This window comes from Accipiter gentilis, chromosome 12 (assembly GCF_929443795.1).
Source record: "Accipiter gentilis chromosome 12, bAccGen1.1, whole genome shotgun sequence".
NCBI lineage: Eukaryota > Metazoa > Chordata > Aves > Accipitriformes > Accipitridae > Astur > Astur gentilis.
The window spans coordinates 5877642-5898390 of NC_064891.1; the positions used below are offsets into that span (position 1 = coordinate 5877642).

The window sequence follows — 20749 nt, forward strand, 5'->3', positions numbered from 1 at the left end:
ACCTCCTCCTTCAAACCCATGCTCTAGCCAGGAGTTAGACCTAACTGCTCTCACATGGTAGTCCGTTCAAAAAGCTGTAAAAACCCACTCTGATATCAATTTGCAGATCCCCTGCAGCGTGAATCAGCTGTTTCCTGTTCCTGCCCAGCAAGAGCCACTGCTTTCACACACGCAGGAACAGGGAAGTTGCAGATGACTTTTAAATCCGTGAATTAGGAAGCACAAAGGGATCCATCCATGTTAAGGAGCCTCTTGAACAAGGTTTATACCCCAGCTGGGTAGGCCTGCCGTTGCACATTGCTTCGTAGGCATCATTGACATTAAGTATTTTTCATGTTACCGGATTCTTGTCGGCAAGAATCCTTTTCAGATGGTGATCGTTCCTGTGGCTCCCCTTACCTTGCTGCGAGAGCTGTGGTGAGGTACAAATGACACAACACCCCTTGTTTTCCCTACATCTTAACTGTAAGTCTGTAATAATTTGCTTCTTAAATTCCCTACTACATAGCAGGCGTTACAGGTGAAAAGTGAAATGGGGTGTTACATAGAGAAGAGGGTCCTAAATCTGCTGTTGGGAAAGAGGAGTTGTTACATCTCAGGTTAGCTGGCTGAGTTGAGACCAGGTTTCAAAAGATTTGACCAAGACCAACCAGGTTAGCAGGCATTATTCATTCCCCCTGTGGTTTGGGATAATCCTACTAGTCAGGCAGTAACTTTCATATTTCATCCTAGCTCGAAGGAGTGTTGGCACAGTTTTAAAGCACACAGGAATTCTCATTGAACCTCACTATAAAGGAAGTTTCCCCATATTGAAGTTCAAGCGGTATCGATCACACTGTGTTTGTCTGAAAAATAAATGAACTGCTCCAGATTAAACGTTATTGGATTAATTATCTGCTTCCCTCAGATGTAGCTGCTGAAAGCCTTTTACATTTTATATTAAAAAAAAAAAAAATCAAAACTCTAATCAGCTCTATCAGTCTATTAAGCTTTGGGCTGTGCTTGGACCTGCAGAGCTTGGCTCTGCCAGCCCTGCAGGGATGAGCCAGCATGTGCTGGGGCACCCAAGGGCCTGGCAAAGCCCCGACACCTGGGAAATTCACTGAGCACACCCATAGCCAGGGCTTGGGCTCTGAAGAGTGACAGGCACTGTCCCTGCCAGGGCTCTCGCCAAAGCAGGGAAGCTTTGCGTGCGCCCAGGAGCAAGGAGGGCTCTGAAAGTTCAGTGGGAAAGCATTTCCAGCTGTGTTTAAATTAAAACTCTCAGAATAGAATAGCTAGTCCTATTGCAATCACCATTAAACATTTCTCATGAAAAGCAGTCTGCTATCCTACCTGAAGATTTTGGTCTGCTACCACAGGTATTTATCTATTAAAGTATAGATCTTGCCTGTAGTACCAGTAGTCTGAATGTTTATATAAAAATGAGGACATCTGGTGGCCATTTAAAATCCTCTCCATAATTGTATTTTTAGAAATTTAAAAGTCAGTGTTCTTTAACCACATCTGTATCAAATCCTCTAATAGCCTGCTGTGTTCCTATACAGAATTTCCCTTTCTTCTGCAGCTTAAGTCCAGTAATACTTTAGGGAGCTAAGGATAACACTGCAGCTTAAAATGCAGATTGCTTTCTATATCAACAGAAAAGCAGTAGCTCTAGTTAGAGCGCGCTCTAAAAATCCACGGGGGCAATCCACGAGCACAACAAGTTTTAGAAGACCCCTTAAAGGGTCATATCTCATCGAGAGAGGGTGAGTGTCAGGGAGCAGTGAAAGGGGGCCAAGCCAGGAGCTGAGGGTGATGCTAGGGCCAGCCATATCTTACTCACCAGGACCCCATTTCTCCAAGGGTACCCAAACACAACGGGCTGAGATAGGTCTTTGATGGCCCTTCACATGGCTAGTAGTGATCTCAGTCCAGGCAGGAGATGAGGCTGGAGGCAGGCACTCCTATACTATCCCTTAGGGAGGGGTTTAATGCTCAGACCTGAGCTTAAATGGAGCAGGGGGATATGTAGGGGGGGGGGCCACTCTGGGCATTTGAAGCTCATCAGCATGTTCAGGGCCCTGGCAATTAAGATCTTTGCAGAAGGTTTGCAATCCTCTGCTTGTAAAGGGTGTGTTAACCAGCAACGTGTTGAAACTTTATTCTTCTTTCTGAACATCTGCTCCATTCATAAAAGGCTTTCAGTAAAGAAGCTCAAAGCTGCTTTGAACACAACCAGGACCTTGTTTTACTGTTCCATTTCAAGTTTTCTGTGTACAAAGTGAATGCACGGGCAGTTGTGTCTAATCATAATTAATTGCATATTTTAAAAACTAGTGTTAGATTTAATTAGCTTTGACTGTAATGGGATTGCAGTAAAGGCAGAGGCTGATTGGGTGCATTGTTGTGCTTTATTTTCCATTCATAAATAAATGCTGACAGTTTTAAAGATCCGGCTGATAGAGTTTAATTTCTTACGTGTTGCCTACTGGTCTTGAGTGTGTTTCTGCCCAACTGTGTCTTGATGTAGCTTTGGTTATCTGAAGCAATAAAATAATTAAGTTGCTTTTTTCAGTGTTACCAGAGGTAGTAATTCACTTGAGTGATGTTATTTTTATTTGCCCGTTTTCCAGATGATAGGATTGAATTTTCTTTGTAATTTGGTATGTAGGAGGAAGAAGACGACTTCAACCGTGGGCCAAAGCACTGAGTTTAGGCAACTTTTCTTGTAAGCAACTTTAGTTTTTAGGGTAAGGTTGAACATTTTCTGATAAAGGAGTCATGGTGAGATCTTACAAGTTAGCCTTTCAATTTTTTTAATGTTTATTCTTATTTTTTAATGTAATCCTTTATACAGGGCTGTACCGGAGGCAGTTAAGTCCCCTTTGATGATTAAAACAAAAAAGAGGCCAACAGTGACAAATTCTTGCAAGCTCCAGTCTTTGCTTGCCCCCTCTGCCCGGGCTGAATGTCTCATATGTGGATCAGCAGGTGACTTCGCCCCAAGTGTTTAAACTAAAATGCAAAGTCCTCCTCCCACGCTTTTCAACTGTGCCCCAGAAATTCCTTGTTCTTAGTTTTGTTCAGGGCTTGCCCATTAGATACTTAATATAAACCCTAAACTAAATAGTAATGCAAGTCCAGTCTCCCTGTGTTGAGACCTGTTGCATTAGTCTCAGATAGTTTTTTAGCATGTGGGAGTACTTTGGTGTTATTGTGCAGAAAGTGCTGGGATACCTAGGACTTCCCTTGCGTATTGAATTTACTTATACCAAAAAAAAATTCCAAACCAGCAAATATCCATGTTAAGGGTATCCTACCATTAAAGAAGAAGCTACATCATAGAAATTCAACTGCAAGTGTAATCTTAAGGTCAAGTAAAAGAAAACATTTGGTCTGTGTTTAAATTTTGGAGACAAAAGAAAGGAATAAAAGAAAAAGGGAAAATGAAAAGAGGAAGATGAGTAGCTTTATTTTGACTATTTGCTTCTTGATAGTTCTTACATCTACTGAGATGGATTTTGCACATAAGTGAAAGGTGCTAGAGAGCCCTGGTGAAAATGAAGAGGTACCCGTGCTTGGTGCTATTGCCATACCCCAAGCTGGGCTATCAGGTCTATAGACCTGTCAGGTCTCATATACTCAGCATGAAGCCTCGATGGTTTCTAGGGCTCTCCCTCACAGGCTGGCATGATGGCTTGTTTTCTGTGTTGTGACTCCACGTGTCAGGGAGAACTAGTTGATCTGATTTGTGATTTAGTAGAACAATGCAAGACACATTTGGTGGACTGGGTCATTTCTCAGTCCTGGGAGAATAGTCCAGGCAGGTAGTATAGAGAAAATACTGATGGATAGACCTACATGTGATATATGAAAAGATGCTCTGCTAGGATGTGTTGGGTACCCTCCTTTCTCTCTGTGTGTAGGGTCATTGTTGAGCACCCAGAGAGCCATACACAGCAGAGCGTATGTGGTAGGACCGGCATCACTGTCTTGGAGACTAGCGTGACCACAAACTGTGGCCTGCTGTGAGCCAGCTTCTTTGCTTTGTTACACCTGTATGTCTCTCCTTGCCTTCAGAGTACCTCTGCAAACATCTGAAGGTGCATCTGGCTCAACAACTGTGTAATGCTCTTCTCATTTGGTTTCATGTTACTTCCCTGATGCACAGCCACTAGCTGTATTATTTTTTTCTGAAAAATTAGCCTGTGTTGAACACATTTACAGTGACTCTTTGTTTAATGGATAGTGTCAAAAGGCAGTGTTTTGCTAAATTTGGCCTTTGTCATTTTCCTTAAGAACGCGACAAAATAAGTGAATTAGATGCGATTTGGGAGTCAGCCAATCTTTTAATTAGATCATTTCAGCCAGTCTTTACGGAAGGATATGAACTTCCCAGTTTCTGTACTTAATGTAACAATTTTTGATCATTTTTAAAAACAGTGCAGAAACTTGTCATGTTGCTTTGCGATGGAAATGAAAAGATGCGGTACCTCTTTCTGATATCAAAACCAGGAGCAGAAAGAGGAGGAGTAGATAAAAATAATAATACTCGTATGGACTCAACTGCAAATAAAATTAAAGATAAGGAATCTTTTCATCAAGTTATTTAACCCATCTGTTTGTGATAGGCACTGAATGGGGGAAAGCCGTTGCATTTCCAAGTTACATATTGCCATCCCCGGCTGCATCACACACACACACACAGAGCAGGACAGGAAATCTTCAGCAGTCAAGTTTTGGTAGCTGAGGTATCGCATCTTCTGTAAGAAATGGCTGTTAGCCAGTGAGGACATCTGTGTGAGCAGCTGCAAAGCTGTTGGCCTCTGTTCCTCTCTTCTGACATTTAGTAAAGGTCTCAGTTAAGATCACCTCTTTCTTTCTGGTAATCTGTAATTGTAGCAGCACCTTCTACATCAGTGTCTGTCAGTGTTTCCGCTATTAACTCCCTCTATTTTCCTGGCATTTGACTTGGCTGTAAAAATTCGCTCTTGGCAAATATTTGACATACCAAATCTGTGCTTATTAGTGATCACATCCAAAATGTATTTAATTGCTGTCCCGTGCCATAGTCTAATAAGAGGATGCTTTAGTGGAGGAGGTTAGTGGATGTGGACCTGGATGTATTCAGTAATATCAGGTTGAGTTCCTTCTTTACACAGCGTTTGCAGAATCAAATTACACAGAATTCAAATTACAGAGTTTAAGAAAATAATAGTCCTATACCACAAATTTTTGCCAGGAAATGGAGAATAGGTTTTTCATATTGCTTTGCACGTATCAGTCACGTACATATGTTTCTATTTGTGCAGTCACCAAAATAAACATAAAATTGGAGGCATTGCAGACTTACCTGACTTGTTTCTGACTTGTTACAATAGTAAGAACAGTTTCATTTCTACCATAGGCAGGTATGAGGTAGGGCAGTCAATCAAAGAGCAGGGGTATGCCCTGCCCTTTATTTGCAGTGTGTGGTCCATCTGACATCCTGTGAACCAGGAGAAGAGGTTGGGGGTGGGAGAGGGGAAGCAGGTAAGAGATACTGCATTCTTTTCAGAAGTCGCTTTTACTTCTTGCCCAAACACCTGAGAAATTTTCAGGAAGATAATGAGTTCTTACACTGCGTGAAAACTTTTTGTTTTACTTTTCTTAGAGGTAGAAACAAGCAGTACCAATGTTTATTCTGCTCAGCATTGCTATTTTTAATTATCTCGCACTTTTCCTTCATTACTCTACCGTTGTCTGTAAAGAACATGATTTATCCTTATTGTTGGAGCTTTATAACTTTTCCATTTTGCTCTATCCAATCTAATTTTGTTTGTCTTTTTAAATTTGGATTAAAATTTTCAGAGGGACTGAAGTGCTTGAGGAGCCTGAATTTAATTTTCAGAAATGAGCTAAGAATCAGAGCCCCATGGCAAGTCAGAAGAAAAAAGAAATAAACCTGCTGACTTTCCTCCTTCCTTTTTCCCTTTTGCAAACAACTTGATTTTTCCTTCCCCTGCTTTCCTTTGGTGAACTGAGCATTTTGTTTTTTGCTGGGGACTGTTAGTTGTAGAGTTCATTTTTGTGTTTCACTTGATTGCAATTTATTGTTTTGTTGCTCTGTCCCCTGGGTCAAACTTACTCATTGCTTTGAATCAAAGGCACCATGCAAACAAATAAAATCTAACCTAATATAATATTCTACTCTAATGGATTCCTTATAGTCTCTCTTCTTGGCAATCCTATTGTTCCTATCTTTTAAGCTTAAGCAATGAAATCGAGGTGGTTGTTGCCCAAAAGGGTTGCTGTCTCCTTTGCCTTACTTGTATGCACAATGTCAAAGAAGGGTAGAAGTCATTGCTTGCTTCTCCGAGAAAGTAATTTGTAATGTGCAACTGGTTACTTTTCAAATCCAGAAGTCAATAACCTGTGATAGATTATTATTGGAAGTAATAAGCTTACTGTGGCTAGACCCTGCACCACTAATATAAAAATATGCCACAGCAAATGTTTGACGTGATCCTATCCAGCATCTCTCCGTCGTGTAGCTAATACTTGCAAATTGTGTTTCTCTCTTACATGTGTAACTGTGCCTCTCGTTTCCTATGTCTTCATTGCCTTTGCTGTTGTTGCTCTGTTAGACTCTCGTTTGATTCAAGTAAGGAGCAAATAATCTGAAATTTTGCTGCGTTTAAATTTTGTAATAATTTTTCCTTTTTATTTCCTTGTTTTAACTGAGTTTGTTTCTTCTCTTCTGAAAAATATTCATTGCACATAATACCCAGTGTTATTTTCCTGAGGAAATAACAAAATATTTTATTTCTATCTGACTTAAACTCGTTCATCTAAGACATTTTTTCTTTATTTTTGGATCCTCTTCCTGCACATCAGTCAATTTGCGTTTCTCACACACGCCATGTATCTCCCTCAGAGTGCTGAGAAATTAATGTACAGCAGTCTCAGTAAAACGCAGCCACCATTTTCATGCTCTCCTCCCCCTCTTTCCATAGCATTCAGGCATTCGACCTTCATCGAGGAAGGACGTTTATCACCAGCACCATCTAGCCATCTGTTAGTATACTTGTCCTCCCTGGTGCACGTTCTTGTAAACGGGAGCATTATGGATCACTTTGGGCTTATAACCCAAGTAAACAGTTATGAAGGGTGTTGATGATAACTCAAGGACTCATACACAAGAGTGTTGCAGTTTGTTGCAAGAGCTGGTCCGCAGCACTTGTCGGCTGTTGGACTGTGTTGCGAGAGGTTGCCTTGGGTTCCTGAATCTTCCAGTCTGCCTTAGTACATCAGTTTGTTAATGGCAGATTTGTCTTGCGAGGAACAAAGTTTGAGACTGTATTTAGCAGCACGTTTTTTACTTCAAAGCCTTTTTCTGATTCATTCTTTCCAATCCTCAGCACTGATGGCTACTGCTTCACCATAATAGAAGAAGATGAGTCCGGTGGACATTTAGTCACCAAGGGATGTCTTGGATTAGAGGGCTCGGACTTCCAGTGTCGGGTAAGAGCGCATTTGCTGCCATAGTGTTGCTTGGCTTTTTGATAGCTTTCCATGGAAGTGCAGTCAACAGACATTGCTATGTCCATGTTTTCACTTCTGTTCATTTGGCAGATAGTTGCTTCGCCTTCATTGCTGAGGGGAGTGCATTTATATCCCCGAATGGCAATATTATAGCTTCTCCTAACAATAACTTAAGTTTTTGGTTTTGGCACTGCTGTTAGTAGTAACACTCCCGCTCGGAGGAAGTTTGCAGTCTTAATTCCTGCAGTCTTCACAGTAGCTAAAGTTAGTTAGGATGTTACTTGATGAATCGCAGCAACCTTTATGTCTTATATGCAGTTGCACTTTGTTTTTGGACTTCTGGTGCCAGAAATTCGCTTCAAGTAGTACAGTATCTCCTGATGGAGAGCAAATCTCACTGCAGGAATGGAAGGGGTATGGGCAATGGAGCAAGGTATCTGTAAAGTGTTTGCCTTTCCCAGTGTTAACCTTAAATGATTTTACATGAGTACACGAACAGTCTTAACCATCAAGGTCCATGGAAGGTATTTTACCCAGCTTCCCAGGAGAGTGGAAGCAGCAGCTAAATTAGTCTGCACAGCAACTCCTGTATTATTCTGGCTAAACGGTTTTGAATACCCACTTATTTTTGTAGTGTAAGTCTAACTGGTGGATGTATGTGACTTTCACAGTTCTGTCTTGCACCATTAGAGTCAATCAGTCCTTTCTGCAGCACTAGGGCACCAATAGAAATACATTAGGGGTGCTTTCATCTCTTAACTATCTGGATGAAATGTTGCTGGATATGGTCAGTTGCAGAAATCCTTACTCCACACGTCCTAGAAGTCTGTAACAGACTGTAGTCCAGGTAACAAGAGCATCTTTCTCTCAAGTGCCAGAATGACAGTGTATATTTACAACACAGATATTTCATTCGCTTTCTATCAAACTGTTTGTTGCAGGACACTCCTATTCCACACCAAAGAAGATCTATTGAATGTTGCACAGGCCAAGATTACTGTAACAAACACCTTCATCCTACGCTGCCACCACTGAAAAATAGAGGTAAGGGGAAGTAAATCTAGTCCCAAACTGATCTTTTCCTGCTGTTGCTCTTTGTGCCTTAGGAAGAAACAAAGCCAAAGCCAAAGCACCTCCCTCAAGCTGCGTGTGATTAGAGAGATAAACTGCATTAAACAGTATCACTGAATTCCTATAGATCATGATCATATGGGAAGCAGTGCCTTGACCCATGGTCACCGATACTTGCTATTATTCCTATTGCATACATGCCATGAGCACCAGATGCATTTGAGTCGCACGATATTGTCCTAGCACAGACCTGCTGGCTATCAGTGGTCATCCTAAAGACTTGGGTTAGTCGTGGCAGAGGATGCCTCTTGCTGTGTATGTTTTTAGCCTGATAATAAAATTGAATCCTCTTTCTAGTCCCTGCAGCCTGCATTACTATTGTTCATAACTCTACACACATCTGGGACCAGGTCTGCAGTGGTTAATCAGTCAGTTCAAGTTGTCTGAAGTCCATTCAGCTTTTTTTATTTAAAAGACCTGATCATCCAGCACTAGGAAAATAACTGGTCGCCTAAGCGGATTTTCTACTGGAAAAATGTAGCTGAAAATAGAACGTAGAGTAAGAACTCATGCACTGATTTCTTTCTTTTATTTGTTATTTGAGAATAAATGGATATTTATTAACTTAGTAGATTCTGGGGTAAGGTTTTAGGTTTTGGGTTGTTTGTTTGTTTCTTTAAACATCACTTTCTGAAACTTGGTAGAGCTATTTTGGCTGGATGTTGCAGAATACATTTTATAGGAATGTATTCCTTAGAAAGTGTAAATTTGTTTATGTTAAACTCTTGGCATTGGCAGCAATGGCCAAGATTTGTGGTGGTCAGCATGGAGTTTAGTCTGCGAGAGTCAGCTCAAGGTTACAGGAGAATTTGTAGTCATGGCGTTCTGAGTAGAAAATCCAGGTCACTCTGCAGAAGCACTCTTAATTACGCAAACAGCAGATACTTACACAAATGCATGCTCAGAGAAAGCCTTCACTCATGTAAGCTGTTCCCTTCATGCCTATGAAATTCTGCACAGATGGGCTGCAGAATCAGGCCTATGGAGAGTAATATGTAAATATTTCACTGTTTACTAGCAAGCCATTAAGTCAGCGAAACCTCATAAAATTCTGACTTCCAACGTAAGAGTTATGTACTACTTTGTTGGTTTTTTCATCTTAAAAAGTTCTTTGGACTGAGAGAGAAGCTCCAAAAGGAAGTCAATATTTGTTCATGCTGACTTAGTGTACCAATAAATATCACTTCAGTTTGGAAAACCTGCCATGATTTCTTCTTGATGCTGACTGAATTTATTCTACATTAAAACTACTTAAAAATACTGAACCAATGCCTAACACTAGACATCTGCCTTATTAAGATTTTTGTTATTTGGGAATACTATCTGCTCCTTATCCAGAAAGCAATAAAACAAGCTTTTGGTAGTGGCAGAAGTTGTTTGGATTGATATTGGTTTTTCTCTGTGTGTATATGGGGTAAACAAAATATCACTTGGGCACCACAGTGGCAGACCCATTAAATAGGAGAGAGAATATTTGTTGAAAGGAAAAATTTCATAGAGTTGGAACAGGATTCTAGCTGCTCTGTGTTGCAAAGTTATCTATTTTAGCGTGACAAACAAAAGGCAATGTATTCACTCAACATATTCTGAAGACTTTTGTTTGAATCGAATAAATGTCTTGCACTACCGGTATCCTGATAGTATCTTGTGGAAGTAAATTTCAGGAGCTGCTTCATTAAATGTGGCTGGACAGGGCTTGAAGTCAGCACCTTTATGGAAGCCTTAAGTAAATACATCATTCATGGTGCCAGGCCTGTTTTAATTTGTTGTTGCTGTATCCTAGTATGAAAGCTCAGAGAAAAGCCATAATTTGAACTGTAGATCCTCACTGCAACCAGGTACAAATACTGTATACAAATACACGCTACTGCCAGTGCCCAGTACTATGGCTGTGATCATTTTTTTCTGTTGGAAACATTTAGATTAGCTTGTGATTGACTGAGAATTGTAGAATTGTATATCGAATTTAACATAAACTGTAAGTACAATGAAAGAGAAAATGAACTTAAAACCAACCTTCTAGGAACAACCTTCTGACCTCTAGGATTCCATGAAAAATATGTATGTTCCTCAGCATTTAGAAAACAAATAGAAATTTGGCTTCTGATGAACTTATGTCTGAGGCCGTATCTCATGGGAAGCAGAGTGTCCAGCTGCAGGTCAGAGGTTGTTGAACTGCAGATTAACCTATGCACCGAGGTAGCATCTATGAAGGCAAGTGACTTGTGTTCTCAAAGTGCTTTTCCATTCCTGGCATGTGCTGGAAAGTGGGTTTTATCCCCCTCACTCCCTCCAAAAAGAAAGGAGGGCCACATACATGAAAGTGGAAGCTGGAAGAAGTAAGGAAGAAGCTGGTCAAAGCAAGGCTTGTTGAGCAAGATGGAAGAAACAACGGCTAAGCCTAGGTTTTGAGCTGATCTCAGTACAGAACTAGCAGGATAAAATACCCTAGAGAAAACATGGAGTCCTCGTCCCAGCTGTACATCTGTCTTATTAAGGAAACGAGAGTCATGATTGGATCTGATACAACACCTCTGCTTTAAACAATAAAAGATATTCCTGGAAATTCCAGCGAAAGAGCAGGCTGAGACCAGTCAAAAGGAGAAATATGTCTTTACTGATTTAGAGCCTATATAAGCAGAAGTGGTGGTGCCACCGTGTCTGGCTCCCTGCCTGTAGAGCTAGTGATGAATGGGCAAGGGAATGATTGGAGGAATGATGGGGTTTGATGTGTGCACACAGTCTCCACGCCTCAGATTTCACTGCAGTTTTTACTTGGATAACCGTAACACTGTGAACTGAAGGGACCTGAGGAGGGAGGAGAACCTCCTCTCCCTTTGATATGCTGACTTGTCCCTTGAACCTGCTGGGTGGCATTTTCAATGCACTCCTCAGCACAGTCCTGTGGATGGCAGAGTGAGGGGAACGAGTGGTGGAGGAGGGGGGAATCGCAGGAAAATAACTGAGAGGCAGCTTAGTATCACCAAAGACCCTCCTTTTGTTGCCATCTCTCCCTTTGTGCTGCTCACCACTGACACCAGCAGCACCACTGTTTTCATACAGCAAAACTGTTAACGTGCTGTTTGCTGGGCTTCGCTATTATCGACCAGCCGAGGTATGTGAAGAAGCTTCCCAAACCTCCCGCATGTTTGTTTTGCGCTCCCCACACCGTGCTCCTGGTAATCGCTCACTGCTGCCTCCACAGAAGCTACTGCTTATTCTCATAACCCCACTGCTTGGCATGTTGAAGTTGCCAAGTAACATAACACTAAAAAGCACGGGACTGGACTTCTTAAAGGACGGAGTATCTCCATCACGCAAACTGGCACCGACTGGTACCCACCACAGTCTTCGCCACGGAGCCCACGAGCCAGTGGTTAAGTGGACTCTCAGCTGAGCTGCCCCATCCCTCTGCCTTGTCAAGGAGGTGCCAAAAACGGAGCAGGGAAAGGGAGGTTTGTCCTGCTGCGCTGTGGGGAACAGCCTGGGCTGCAGGAGGAGAAAAGAGTTGGTCTCCAGCAGCACCAGCCCGGCTCAGCAGAACAAATGGACATTGCTGGTGTAAGAATGGGGACATGCTTTTAATCTTGTGTTGTCCACGAGCCAGCAGGTTTTATGAAGTCCTCAAATGAGCAAGCAAATTAAATTCTGCCAAAATGCTTTGAAAATACAGGAAGTATTTGAAAGGTGAGACAATAGCTCACTTATCGTCAGTATTGCCTCTCATAAATAAAATAGCCAAAAAAATATAAAGACACATGGAAGTTATTCTCTTCTCCTGTGAGAGCCAGCTGCATGCCCGTGCTGTGCATAGTGAACCACTACTTAAGCTATGTTAGCTGACGCTGCCAGCATGGGGGACATCACCTACTGCAAGAGCATAAGCATCGCTGCTGCTGCAGTCTGCATCAGCTGCTCCCAGCACCAAGATCAAGACACGTTCCTTTATGTCTTGCCTGCTTTCCTTGCACTTGCTTCACGTAATTGCATTGGGGTACCAAAAATTTTTGCATTATTGGAGTCTGAAGTTTGTTTGAGAGCTACACAGCACCTCCAAAATGCCTTCTGGCCTCTGGGAAAATCAAACTGCATTTATTTACTTTTCTGAATGGGAGAAGCCCGTTAGAAACATTGAGCACAGGGCCTGGATCATTTAAAAATATTGGAATTTGGTTAAGATTTTGGCATCTTTGTCGCCCCTCTCTCAAATGCACGTACTCGCATGCACACAGACAGCATGAGCAGTGGGTGCTTTACAAGTTCTCGTGGTGCAACACTTGGTGCCTGTGTAAATGTGCAAACTTCCATGGCTTTGTTCTCTGACATATACGAGTATGAGCAGGGTCTGAATTGCTCCCTCTGCATCTGACATCAACATTCATTACTGCTAAGCACAGAAGCCCAACTTCCATTGTGGCTTATTCTGTGAAGTGGGAAAACCCTTGCTGTGGACAGATATTCAGGTTTCTCCCAAGTATAAAAATCCCACTCTATGGTCTGTGTGCCCTGTTTATCCTCTCCTCAGCTGATGGGCCGCGACAACTTAAACTGTTACATACCACACATTTTAGAGGGAAATGGCTGGCCGACACAGGCTGCTTACAAAGCATGAACTAGAGCTCTTAGCCCTGCTGAGCAGCCATCGCTTTCGCGAGAGAGGTCTGGATTCCCCGGTGGGCTCTCGGTTTCGGCTCACAGCCCGCTTGGAGTGGCAGGCCAGGTAGAAATCTGCTGTGGCAGGGAGAATGATGGGCTTCAGTGTTTTCCTGATAGACATCGTGTCAGTGTCCCCTTTCAAAGGCATTGGCCGTGTCTTGAGTGTTTACATTGTTAATGCTCCTGGAGCAGGTAATGGCAGGTTAAAACATGACCGGTGTGATCAAAAGGTGCGTTGGTTGGTAATCTCTGTTTGTAGTGGAAAGGGGAAGGAGAGAAATAGTTTGGGGGCAAAAACAGAAGGGGAAACTGGATCTTTAAACTAAACGAGCCTGACAGTAAACCAAGAGTCCCTTAGGAATCTCCTTGTCTCATTACCCTTGTAAATCTGAAACGTAATAGCGCCGTTCCAGGATGAGTCCATACGGATAGATTTCTTGCATTTTACGATGTGTTTGGCATTAGCGTGAAAGATGCAAGACAGCCAGGCAGGGAGGGCTTCAGAAAACATAGTGCTCATTTGCATTATACCAGATAGCAACTCTGAGAGGGTGGTGTGTGTGTCTGCATGCTGAAATACCATAATTTTGAGACTTTGGGGGTTAGGGGAGGTTAAAGAAAAATAGCGCGTGGTTTCTTTGTTTTCAGCAGAGGAGCATGCACGAAGGCCGGACTCGCTTGCCTGAGTTGAGAATACACTCCATAATTTGGAGATTAATGGTACTCTTTGAAGGAGAATATGAGTCTCCCATGCAAAGATTGACTGAAACATTTTAAAGGCTTCTACAAGCTATTTGACACATTTCATTTTCAAAGTGTTTTACAGAACAGCTGCTGGAAGGATAGTGTTGCCCACCATCATAAGAAGGACTTGCTGGCACACAGGGCTGCTATAGAGAGAATGGAGGAGAAAATTCCTGCTCAGGTGTTTAAAACAGGATCCGAGAGACTGATTATTCTGCAGTGATAGAAATATACCTTCAAGGCCTTTAGTGGCCCGCCTTCCTGGGGGTTGGATGGTCCGCTGTGTCTTCCCTCCTAGGATAAATGCAGTACTTCATTATTTTATATTAACTGCTCAATAGGACGCTACTTAATAAGAGTGATTTAAGATAGAGGCAGTAATTTTTCTATGTCGCTGATCACTTAGGTTAAGACACAGAGCTACGAGTCTTAATTGATTTTTCATTCAGAGCCAAACAGGGGATTGCAAATCAAGGCAATGTTTCGCCTGAGTGAGGGCTGAAAACTCAAGTGAGCTTTTGGAGGTGCTGATTCTGCCCTGGTCAGTGAGGGTTGAAGAGGAAGCGCACAAAATGCCTGGGGAATCCAGGGCTGTCTTGCACAGGACTTCAGTAGAAAAGAAGGGACACGATCTTGTGCTCGTGGCACTTTTTAAGGCGTGTGTGTCTTGATGCTGACTTTGTACCTCCCTTTCCAAATTTTCCACCTTCCTTGTTTTTAACCCCAGACTTTGCGGAAGGAAACATTCACCATAAGGCCCTGCTGATCTCAGTGACTGTTTGCAGCATACTTCTGGTGCTTATCATCATATTCTGCTACTTCAGGTAAATAAGGAATACGTTACCAGCTTGTTAATATTCCTCCCAGCATTTATCTTTTTATAGACTTAGGAATTTGAAAAAAATTGAAGGGGACCTCGCGGAAAAGAAATGAGAAACTGTAATTTTATGATGAAGAAAAATGTGTATTTTATTCATGCTAGTCACAGGTATACCCGTGTGATGTATTTCATATGGCATCTTTTGCCCAACATGCTAAAAAGCCATTCAGGTAGAAACACAGATTATGCTTTACTGAGACTAAGAAAGCCACAGGACAAATTTTATATGGGGTAAATAAACCTAAGGCTTCTGAATGCGTTTATGTGGTGAAGAACTGATCATAAAAAAGAGAGGGATACAGGAATGTGAGTAAATGTGCCTAGACTGTTATCATAATCTACATAGATTGCATTTAAATAATTTGTCACATTTTTTAAATAGTCCCAGGTCCCATGACCTTACCTCCTATGGCTCCTAAAAGAACCACTGCAGTCAGTAAAATAAAACTGTGTATTTACTTGGTCTGTGTTTTAAACATATTTAAGTTTCTGAAAGAAAAACATTTGGTTGCTTTGCAAACTTACACCAGATTGCGTGGTCTTTGTGTTTTATACTTAGAGTTTTGATGCTGAAAACAGTTGCTAAAAATAAAATAGAAAATTTTGGGCAGCCAGTCCAGCATATTCCTCAGGGAAGCAGAGGAAGCTGTGAGTCTATAAAGGAAGCAAATGTGAAGGACAATGTGCGTTATTCATTTCACATGTGTTCATCGGATTCAAAGCTAATTTCACTTTCATGTAAAACGGCAGATACAAACGCCAAGAGACGAGGCCCCGCTACAGCATCGGGCTGGAGCAGGATGAGACCTACATTCCCCCTGGAGAGTCCCTGAAGGATTTGATCGAGCAGTCCCAGAGCTCAGGGAGCGGCTCCGGGCTCCCTCTCCTGGTAAGGAAGCGATATTATTTTAATGCAAGTTTAAAAGGCAAAAATTAGTAGAGGGAGAAGTCTAAAGGAGGCACAAGAAATTACATTTCTGTGTCCTCAGTTGTTGTTTTAGGTTTTTTTCCTCTCCCAGAAATGACAAGGTTTTAAGCTGGAGAACAACTGCTTTAGATGCAGGAGACTTCTTTTCATGGAGACTAAGTGAAAAAAGCCTAGGGTTTTTTTTACCTCAGCTCTTTTCTTAGTTTAGGTCCCATAGGGTAAGTAAGGCTAATAGAGCTCACAGAAATTCATGAGGATTTACTCCAGTGTACAGGACAGCATCTGGCCCGCTGATCTTATTTTATTGCTTTTTATGTGCAATACACAATAGCGTTTCAAACACTGACACATCGTCTTTATGTAAAGGGAACTGTAATTCATCAAACCTGGAACCTTTTTATGTGTAGCCTTCACTTTGCATTCAGAAATCAAGAGCAAATTAATTTTTCTTGTAGTGTGGCAATCTCAAAGGCTAAAGGCACAGAGGTGGAATTTGTGATTATTTCTGAACTGACTCCAGGATGACTGAGCCCCCTGAGCTCACCTGCTGAAAAGGCAGAAGTTTTACCTTCTGTGGCAAAACAGTTCTGTTCACCAGGGGTTTTTGTTTCTGGGGGTCATTGTTGCTTTTTAGCACTGAAAAAAAAAAAAAAAAAAAAGCCAGGTTACTTATTTAAAACACTGCCTCTAACAAAATGAATTCGATTTCATTTTCATTTTTCAGAGATGATATGTCCCTCCTGTCTCCTAAACCTATTTGTCTGTAGTGATCCTATTACTGTAGATGTTGTCCAGTTTCCAAGTACTACGTACTATCTATCTGGTTTTTGCTCACACATCTTTTTTCTACACCCTAAAGAAGAAATAAAATGGGAAATTTTATAATTTCTTAAAATGAAGCAACAGGCTGAGCGGTTGGTGAAAATCTGACTAAACTCAATTTGTTCTCACAGGAGTAAATACTTAAGAGTCCCATTTAAACAAAGAGCTGACTTTTTTAAAAAAAATCCAGCGTTCTGACAATTAACAAAGCTATTGAGAAAAAAAAGCCAAGCTGCCAAGTGGGTGCTGTGACTAGTACTGAGCATGGAAAACCCACAGTTATTTTTCTCTGCTGAGAGAAACTCCATCATTTAAGTCTAGGCTTTAAGAAAGCGCTGTCATATCCCATACCAGTGTCCCGCTAGAAGCCATGAAAGGGGAGGGACCATGCTTACAATTTAGGACCATCCCTAATGAGTGCTTTCTCTTGATTTAGTTGTGAGGAGTTCTTGCTTTTTTTGCCTTAGTTTTTTGCATAACACCTGCCACATCAGGGTCTTGGTCTGTGCTTGGTGCTCCTACCCTGTTACAGTGACCGAAATAATAATTTAAAGCAAACACAAGGAACTTGGTGGTTGTTCTCTGAGAGGATGTGTTTCCAGCAGCCCACGTGGGTAGCAGGTGCCCTGGGGCATCTCGTAGCAGTGCATGGCTCAATACTTTGGTCCAGGATGCCCTTGAGACAAAAAAGCTGGAGCAACGCTGGTTGTGGCCGCTTGTGCTTTATGCCTTCCTCTGTCCCAGTGAGCTAGTTGAAGATGGCATCTGTGGTCTTACTGATGTCCCCAGGTCTACTCTTGCGGTGGACAGAAAAACTAACTTCTGCTAGTTAACTGCTGTAATAGCCGAAGTGGCATCCCAACTGGGTTGTTGGTCAGTAACTCCCAGAGCTGTGCTGGTGCTCCGTGAAGCAGAAACCATCCTGTCTTCTGCCAGTCCTCCTCTCTCAAGCCTGGGGACTTTGCAGCCACTAGGTCAAGTGTTCTTCCTGAAGGCACTCTTTCCCCTCTCTCTTTGCCTATGAAAATGCGTACGTTTTTCTCCCAGACGTTCCCTTTAAGTAGTGATTTTCTGTGGAAGAGAAGAAAAACGAGAGCTATAATGAATCTCGCGCTTGGTAATAGATGTTTGCTGCATTAACCAGACAGCTACAACCGCTACAGGCTCAGTAGAAATGCACAGATTAATACCTCTGGGCCCATGCCTGAGACAAGTATATAGAAAGCACCTGGCAATAATGCTCTAGACTTTATTGCGGAAGAGTTTGGTTTTAACTGTATTATTTCTTATGCAAAGACCAAAATATCCAGAGTTATTATTCCAGGAAAGTAAGCTGCAAATTTATTACAAAATGTCACTTTATGCTAAACAGTAATGTTTTCCTTCTGTGCAGAACATTTATTTTAATGGGTACAAATATTATACCAAAACCAAGCATTAACCAAGATTTTATCGATACTTTGACATTCAGCAAGCGTTCTTTCTCCTGACCTGTTCGTACCTCTGACAGAAAAGTTTGTTGCAGGTCAAATGCTGCCAATCAAATTTTAAACCAAGAAAAAAATAAAGTGAGTTGTAAATAAAAGCTTCGAGCCAACAAACTGGGGTGCACAATCAAGTCTGTGCAAGCAAGAGGATCCCCATTGGCCTTGACAAAGCAAGAAGTGTAGGCAAAGCTGTTGGCCCTGTGAATCCACATACAAAATCCAGGAAGGAGATTGGATGCTGGGGACGCTTATTTCAGTGGTCTGTACGAAGAGTTTGCTGAATTACAGATTGGTCTCTACCTTTTCATGTATTTTTTTCCCTAATTCCTCTTCCAATGAATTGCGCTTTTCAAGGGACTGCATCCCAGCCATAAGTATGGAGTTCTCTGTTCAAAATACTGAAGTTACAAAAGGTTGGTTTGTCTGAATTTTAATCTGCAGTAGCTGAACACATTTAGCTGAACATCAGAAAAACAGAATGCAGAAAGTAGAAAGGGTTGGTAACTGGATTGATTCCAGTCAGGAAGAGGAAACAAAGGGCCAGGTAACCTTACCTGGCTGCTCACAGAGCTCAAGCAGCAAAATATACAGGTTTGAAAAGAAATAAAAAAAACCCAACCCCACACAGTGTAAATAATTCACGTGAGCACATCATTCAGCATGCTTATGAAATCAGTTCATCCAACAATTTTGATTAACTGATTTGTTTTGTAAATTGTAATCAGTTCATGATTCAAGAAAGGGCTAAATTCCTTAAAATAAAATAAATTGTTCATAGGAAATCGTTTGACCAGTTCTAGCAAGAGGAAACCAGGTTAAGGCCCTTCACATAGTATTCTGCTGCCTGAAAACCCGTAACAGAAAAGTGTTTTTCATTTTCTTAATGTAATTTAATAAGGAACTTTTCATCATTAAGTATTGTAATTCCATGTACTTTATGATGCCATTACATATATTTACACAAATTAAGTTATTTGATATAACCGCATTATTGTTCAGGATGCATTTTTAAAATGGGCAAAATAGAAAGCAACAATGCTAAAATGACATTACAAAATGTTACAGCAAAATACCAATGTAATCTAACGATTGTTCAATCACTACATGAGAGTATAAAAGAAAATAAATCAATTTTAAAAATTAAGGCTAATCTCTGTTCTTGGCTTTCACTGATGTTCAAAAATAACAGCACTGAAGCCACCATCTTGGAAGTCTAATAATACATTGCAGGGCTGAAAAAATGGAATTCTGTTTAAATGACAGAAGAAAGCTGGGACTTTTGAAATAGCTTTGCATAAATGCTACTGTACGGGGTTTTTTTTCTTTAATTTGTTTAATATGAAAACCAGTAATTTAGCTACAAAATAAATGGTAATAGACCTTATCTAATAGATTTTGAGTTTGTCTTTGGACATATGTTCATGCTGCAGAGGGATTGTGGCAGTCCTGCTCTGCATTACCAAACTGGTAGTTTACAGTGGACCTCCCAGGAAGAACAAAGGAAGCAAATTATTTTAAAATCAAGTTTTAATAATTTCTGTCAGCCAAGACGGATTGTATTTGGGACTACATGAAATGCATATGATTTCATAGGTATTCAGGCAGTGCACTGCAATAAACTGCTTGAAATTTGTATATGGATGGTGGCAAAACCGAGAGACCTTGCGTTTGCACTTGTCCAAGTTTTGCCAGTTCCTTGGGCCAGGTGAAAAACCCGTTGCACTGGAGGCTATAAAGTTATTTTCTTTCAAAATCTTGTAAAATCCTACCAAACCAAAAATCATTAGCTGTGGATTGAACTGGCAATACTGAAGCACAAAAGGCTGACATTTTAATCTCCTGTTATACTAGGGTGAGGCTGAGTCGACCATGAACACCAGTGGGTTGTATTGCAGCGTCTACTTGAGTTTTTATTTGTGAACTTTTAAAAATACATGATCTGCGGAAATGCTCAAATCCTATGAGAATATATTAGTCTCCATTTGTCCAAGATTTTTTGTAGTCATAAAAGCTTGTTAAATGTAGAATCAGTCCATCTGCTACATGGGGTCTGCCATCCTTATGAAGGGTATCTCTGCAATGCTGCTGAGTACATTGAACTTCTGCTACAGCTGCACAAATGGTTTGACTTTAGCATCCGTTCGCAGTATAGCCACTGGCGAAGCTGGTACAGACACTAGAAAAGGCAGATTTAAAGCTGTGCTTCCATATCTTTGGAAAAAAATTCTTACTTTTTATTGCTATGTGATGGTGATTATCAAAATTAATGTAGGCACTTTCTAACACCAGATTTGTATTTTGAAATTATTAGGCCTGGGATTTTCAAGGAAGGTGATAAGAAGCTGCTCTCAGTAATTCTGCTAGTTTTAGGGCGATGATATGCTTTTGGCTCATGTGAGCCCTAACCTTGAGTCTCAATGGTGTTGAGTATGTAACGAACATCCCCGTTTTAATTAAAAATGTGTTACCTACCCTTTTGGAATTTGATTTGCGTTGGGGTGGCCAGCAGTTTTTTCTGTCAAAGCTTTTCCAAAAATAACAAAAAAATTTCCACAGAATGGCAACCTCCCACAGGACAATAAAAATTTCGAG

General features: G+C 41.3%; 1 protein-coding gene across 3 annotated transcripts in view; it reads left to right on the forward strand.

Annotated features, from left to right (window-relative positions):
* The window catches only part of BMPR1B (bone morphogenetic protein receptor type 1B), a 256031-nt gene that overhangs the window by 227090 nt on the left and 8192 nt on the right, over positions 1–20749 (forward strand). For all 3 annotated transcript variants that reach the window (XM_049815319.1, XM_049815320.1, XM_049815318.1), the window contains 4 exons: positions 7386–7488; positions 8451–8553; positions 14768–14864; positions 15671–15809. In XM_049815319.1, the coding sequence (XP_049671276.1) occupies positions 7386–7488; positions 8451–8553; positions 14768–14864; positions 15671–15809 (442 nt within the window). The remainder of the gene's footprint in view (positions 1–7385; positions 7489–8450; positions 8554–14767; positions 14865–15670; positions 15810–20749) is intronic.